This window comes from Myotis brandtii, unplaced genomic scaffold (assembly GCF_000412655.1).
Source record: "Myotis brandtii unplaced genomic scaffold, ASM41265v1 scaffold157, whole genome shotgun sequence".
Classification (NCBI taxonomy): Eukaryota; Metazoa; Chordata; class Mammalia; order Chiroptera; family Vespertilionidae; genus Myotis; species Myotis brandtii.
Genome location: NW_005355708.1, coordinates 4909742 through 4915741, shown reverse-complemented (window position 1 = coordinate 4915741; position 6000 = coordinate 4909742). Strand labels below are relative to the sequence as shown.

The following is a 6000-nucleotide window of genomic DNA, read 5'->3' as shown; positions in this document are numbered from 1 at the left end:
CTCTTACGAGTAAAGATGACTAGAACCATCTGCAGAACTAAGATTAGACATTCAGGAATTTCTGCGGAATACAGTGGCTCCATGTAAAATGAGACAAAAAACAACCTGTCTGACGAAGAGCCTGCCAGTGGAGGTGCCCCCGCCTCACCCCACCATGAAGCTCAGCTCTGACCTAAACAACACTCATGGTGTCTATCCCTGAGTCCTCTCCTGTGGGGAGAGAAAGATGAAGTTATCCTTTTTGGATTGTTTGGTTTTTTTGTTGTTTTTAAATGGTTGGAAAGTTTGCTTTGGGTCTGTACACTAATACTCTATGAAGGAGACAAAGAACTTCAGGTAGGTGGTGGTGTTGCTTTTTCTCCCCTGGTGCTGCTAAACCATTTTCCTCCTCAGAACCCAGCTCTATCCATCTTTTTTTTTTTAAATCCTCACCCGAGGATATTTTTTCCATTGATTTTTATAGAGAGTAGAAATGAGGGAGGGGACAGGAGAATGAGAGAGAGAAAGAGAGAGAGAGAGAGAGAGAGAGAGAGAGAGAGAGATCAATGTGAAAGAGACACATTAATTGGTTGCCTCCTACACACGCCCCTGTTGGGGCTGGGAGTCGAACCTGTAACCCAGGTATGTGCCTTTGACCAGGAATTGAACCCAAGACCCTTTGATCCTTTGGTGTATGGGCTGACCCTCTAACCACTGAGATACTGGCCAAGGCCCAGCTCTGCCCATCTTGATCACAGGAAATGGATGCCATAGCCCACAGTGGACAACTTCCTGGAGTTTCCATGACAGTCTATATTGAAAACCATCAGTTTTTCTGTGTAGGATTTCTCCTGTAGATGACTTCTTTAACCCAAAGCAGCTTTTAATTGGAGACGGAGGGTAAAGAGTAGAAGCAGATGTATTATCAAATGACTTCGGGTTGTGTTTTTTTTTTTGCTTATGTGATAAGAAAAGGATCTGATGTTTCAAGACTGAGTCTTCAGTTACTGATAACAGATAGTTATTTTGTGGATAGTCTTTTCCATACTATTAGACTCTAATTGGGATGGGGAGATTAGATGCTAACTCTCCGCCTTTTATTCAATGCAGAAGGACAAGACTTCCCGTAAGGTCACTGGCCAGCTCTTCTTCTGTGTGGACCTGGGCTCATGGCCTTTTGGCACTCTTGGCTGACAAGAGCGTTTCATGCAGCACTATGGGGGGACTCTTCCAATTGGCAACAAACTCCATGGTATGCCTGTCCTATTGATGCAGAAGAAAGTGACCAAATACTTCTCTGGTTTTTAAATATCATAAAATTCAAGTCCCTGATGGGAAAACAAAGGTTTCACAAAAGTAGTAACATTGGCGTTATCTGCAAACAACTTCTGAATGGAGACAGTGTTTCTCTGTTGCCCACGTGAGCATGACCCTCTGGATACTAAAAATGGTACGAAAAAGAGTTTGGAACTGAGTTTGTTTTGAGAGTGATTTGTTAGGTAGGGGTATCGGTTTTTAAAAACAATGTGGAATGCTCAGGCGTGAATCATCTCCGGGGCCAGATGTTCACTTCAGCATGGCTCTGTGTTCTCCTCGGGCTATATGAGACGAAAACTCATACCGATCATGGCTTCGATACCCACACATGTTACATTCAAAAGGATCACGAAAGCCGTGGCAACCCATGTGAATGGTGAACATCACATAATCCAGAAAGAGGACTCGACAGTGGTCACACCGATACACATCCATCATCTCCCCTTCTTTGTTGATCACTTTGATGGAGTCTCGTGGGCAGATGGGTGGGGGCTTGAGGAGTTCATAAGAGCGGGGTATCTCTTTCAGAAGTGGTATCCCATTGCGGGCCCGAGGAGGGACCAGGTGATTTTGCTGGTAGATGTGATTCTGGCGTTCTTCATGGTTGCTGTCAGTGTCTGTGGAGTCATGGCCACTATTGTTGGGGGAGAGGCCTCTTTCAGAAGGTAGGCTCTTCTCTGGCAGGTGGATCTGTTTCTTTTCCAGGTCCTGCACAGCACCATTCGGCATCTCTGCACGGGTAAGGGCTATGGGATATATGCTGCTGATAACTGGGACCATCTCCGAGGTGGGAGCAGGCGGCGTCTGGACTAAGGGGCGCAGTGCCTCGGCACCAAGATAGCTGATGGCATTATTGATGGCTTGGTCCATCATCCGGGTTTGTATTATCTCACTCTCTTTCTCGTACATATAGCTGGGATTATAGTTGACATCAAAGCAGTGGCGCTTCTCACCTAGAACAAGTAAAAAGAATGAATTACAAAAGGAAAAACACAAAGGCAGAGCAATTATAAAATGATTTTCCAGAGTCCTTGAAAAGAGAGAAAGGACATGTTGCCTGCAGGTACACCCAACCCATGCAGAATGGTTCCATACGGTGCTGAAGTCTCAGGGGACAGGGGTTGACAGCACACGTTAGGGCAGTCCACATAAATTAGGTTAGCAGGCAAAAGGGGGAGTCAGAGATGTCATTACGTTGAAACTACAATGTGAGTTGTTTCCACTGCTCTTGTCAGAGGGAAACTCTGGAGGAAATGAAGCGAGAGAACATGAGGACAAGGTTTAGTGGGGGCTCCTTGTGCAGGGGCACGGGGGCATCTGCACTTCTGTGCATGAACTACTAAGACACAGTCAATTCCCTAACTTTTATTTTGCTTGTTATTTTCTCCTGGTAACACTAAGGGAGCCAGGGGGATGGACGTATTGCCAAAAGTGGGGATGATCTATGACTGGCCTGCAGCTTTTAAAATAGCTACAGAGGTAGAAATAATAGCTCCAGAAACTCCCCACTCCCTATACTTGCCACTCCCCAAACACATCAGTCACCAGACAGAGATTTAAGTAAAAGAGCTTCAAATGTAGAAAGTTTTAGAAAAGCTTTCTTGATGAAAGATCATGATCTTTGTCCCTTTCATAAAGTGTGTGATTCTTTTGCTTAAAAAAAGGTATCACTAATACATATGTGATCATTAGGACCTATCTCACACTTAACTGAAAAAATTATTTGTGGTCACCCTTTCCTACTTCTCATGTCAAACTGCTGAGAGATTTTGAAAACAGAGTTTAGCCACCTTTAGGGCGTGTGGGTGTTGTGTGTTAGAAAACCAAGGCTCTCTGGCCACAGGAAAGGCAGGAGCGGGGCCTACAGAGATGACAGATGTGCTCAGTGGTGAGTGGCAGGTCGAAGGGAGAGAAGCGGGAAAGATGTGTCAAGAGCTGGAAGTGGGCATAAATGTGATGCTTTTTCATTCTGTAGACATTGGGTTCTGGAGAGATTTGCTGAACCATATCCTCTCTTCTGTAACATTTCCTAGGCATGCTGTGGTTCCAAAATTTGTCACCACCAGACAGTAAAGGGTTCAACAATGAAAAGCCAATATAAGAAAACAAAAGGATTGGAAGAACAAGTTCCTTTTCTTGAGATCTTTCCAACCTAATAGGAGAGAAATAAGATCTGTATATATGGAACTGGAGAAAAATGCTAAAAGTTGTGAAAGGGATGTGCCCTATGGAGGCCTTTGATTTTATTCTAAATGCCATGTTTGAAGCATTTAAGCAGGAGAGTAAAGTGTCTTCTGTAAAAAGAATTATAAGGCAAGGTGGTTTGGTACAAATCATTTACTTAAGTGTTAAATGAATGCAAACATTTCAGGAATACTTGGGGTAGGGAAATCATTCTTGGATAACCTAAATTTTGAGAAGAGTCTTGAAATGGTAGGATTTTCATTTTTTTCATAGAGGTAGACGGGACATCCTAATTGAGGGAGAAGCATGAATGAAGTTAGAAAAGGGGGTCTACAGCAGGGAAGACTTAAAGTCTGGATATAGCTAATATCAGACGTATGAAATAAAGTATTTCTCAAGCTTCACTTAATCCTTCACATTCTGCAATATTCACACACTAGGGTGGTGTGGTGGTTGACAGCTTGAACACTAGAGTCACATGGACTGGATTTGATGCTGGCTCATCAGTTACTAGTTGCATGACCTTGGGCAAGTTACTTAACCTCTATGGCTCCAAGTCCTCTTGTAAAATGGGGATAATAATCACATCTACCTCGAAGACTCCCTGGTAAGCATTTAGAACAGAACCTGGCACACAGAAAATACTTGGTAAACATCAGGGTTTTTTTGTTTTGTTTGAATCAGTTTCCTTTCTTTCTTCTGTTAAAATAAATCAGTTTTTTAAGAAAACTATGTCACTAACATACATGGAAAACCAGAATCACTTGCCACAAAAAGAAGGTAACTATGAAAAATAAAGATGATGAAACAGAGTAATCAATTCAATTTTGATCAGACTCTACTGTGAGTACTTGAGACAAAGATCCACCCTGTCTTTGTTCAAAACAGAAATCACCAAGAGTGTTCAACGACTAGCATTAAAATAAGTTTCAATCTTTCTTCTTGATATAATCAGGGAGACTGAAAAAGAACTAAAAAGAAAATAAATTTCTTGCCACATGGATCAAGGTTTTTAAAAGGCTGTGGGCCTCCTGGCACTTTGTATCCCACATTTTGGGAGATACTGAAAAAAGACAACACATGGTGGGACCACATGATGGGCATTCTGAATGGTCAACCATAAGGTTCGGATTTGAATAAACAGCAAACCGAGTCATGCCCTTGAGCAAGGGAGGCTTGTGGTCGAAATGTTGTTTTCAGGATATTAATGTAACAGCAATGTGTAAGATGAACCAGAACATAGAGAACTGGAGCCAGAAAGACCAGCTAAAAGATTTAATGTAATCAAATGGATTTGTCCCGCATCCCCACTACCTTAAGGCCAACCTGATAGACTTTAGACAAATACCTGAGAGAAAAAATATGCAAAGAAAAACATCCTGCCTTGGCAACTCAACAAAAGGCAACAGAAAAGCAGACATTTGCTTTCTTATTTTCAGCTTCCAGATCAGATGTATCTTTGATCAAGGCTGTTTGGAAGAATGAGACTGACAACAGGAAAGCCAGCTAAGGTCACAATTGTTCATTCCCCTAAGAGTGACACAGAAGTGATGAACTTTGGTTTCTTGGCTTTTTCAAGGTTATTGATGATTTTCCAGTGTGGCTAGCTCACTCAACTCCCCATTCCAGGGGTCCCTGAGAATCTTTTTATCTTTTTTCCAAACAAAGAGGCTCCATAAATTTTCTAGGGTGGGGCAGGTACAACACAAACTCTGCTTTTATCCTTTCTCCCAAGAGTTGGTTATACTTCATTAGGCCTACAATTTCACAATCTATACCACCTGCAGCACATGTCAGAGAACAGCTGAGTGCTAAAGTTGTAAGAGGCAAAACATTAAGAGGAAAATGAACCCCTGGATGAGTGGAAATAGGTGACTGTGTTCTGCGGTTAACGCAGACCATTGTTCATTGTGAAGAGGATGGGAGAGCCTCAGATCTTCACGTGCACGCACCCTGCAGTCATCAGATCCCCTCATCTCTGGGTTACGGTAACTTGAGTCGTGCAGATGATTATCAGTCACCTGTAGACTCGATGACTCAATGTGTATGAAACTCAGAAGGGGTAAGCTACAGTAATTGAAAAGCCAACAGCTCACGTTTCTTTAGTAACACACTCATAAAAAAGGTTAGTCAAACCACAACAGTGTAACTGCTCCCAAACCTGCACGGAGCCTCTAGTCCAGCTTCTAGTCAAAATCATACCACACCTTTGAATGACTAATGATAGCAGCTTTAGGCTGAATTAGAGGTTTTGCTTCCAATGAAAATACAAATGGCAACAACAAGTCCTAAGTTTAGAAACCAAGGCTGCTTGGCTGGGCCATTCCCTACCGTTGATTCTTTTTTAAAATATATTTTTATTGATTTCAGAGAGGAAGGGAGAAGGACAGAGAGATGGAAACATCAATGATGAGAATCATTGATTGGCTGCTCCTGCACACCCCCTAATGGGAATGGAGCCTGCCCTTGAATAGAATCGAACCCAGGACCCTTCAGTTTGCGGGCCAACGCTCTAGTCAC

The 6000-nt window shown here is 42.7% G+C and overlaps 1 protein-coding gene across 3 annotated transcripts in view; it reads right to left on the bottom strand.

Moving 5' to 3' along the window:
* Nucleotides 1-687: 687 nt before the first annotated feature.
* The window catches only part of IKZF3 (IKAROS family zinc finger 3 (Aiolos)), a 74755-nt gene continuing 69442 nt past the window's right edge, over nucleotides 688-6000 (bottom strand). For all 3 annotated transcript variants that reach the window (XM_005861883.2, XM_014536153.1, XM_005861884.2), the window contains one exon: nucleotides 688-2249. In XM_005861883.2, coding sequence (XP_005861945.1) covers nucleotides 1546-2249 — 704 coding nt within the window. In that variant the 3' untranslated portion in view covers nucleotides 688-1545. The remainder of the gene's footprint in view (nucleotides 2250-6000) is intronic.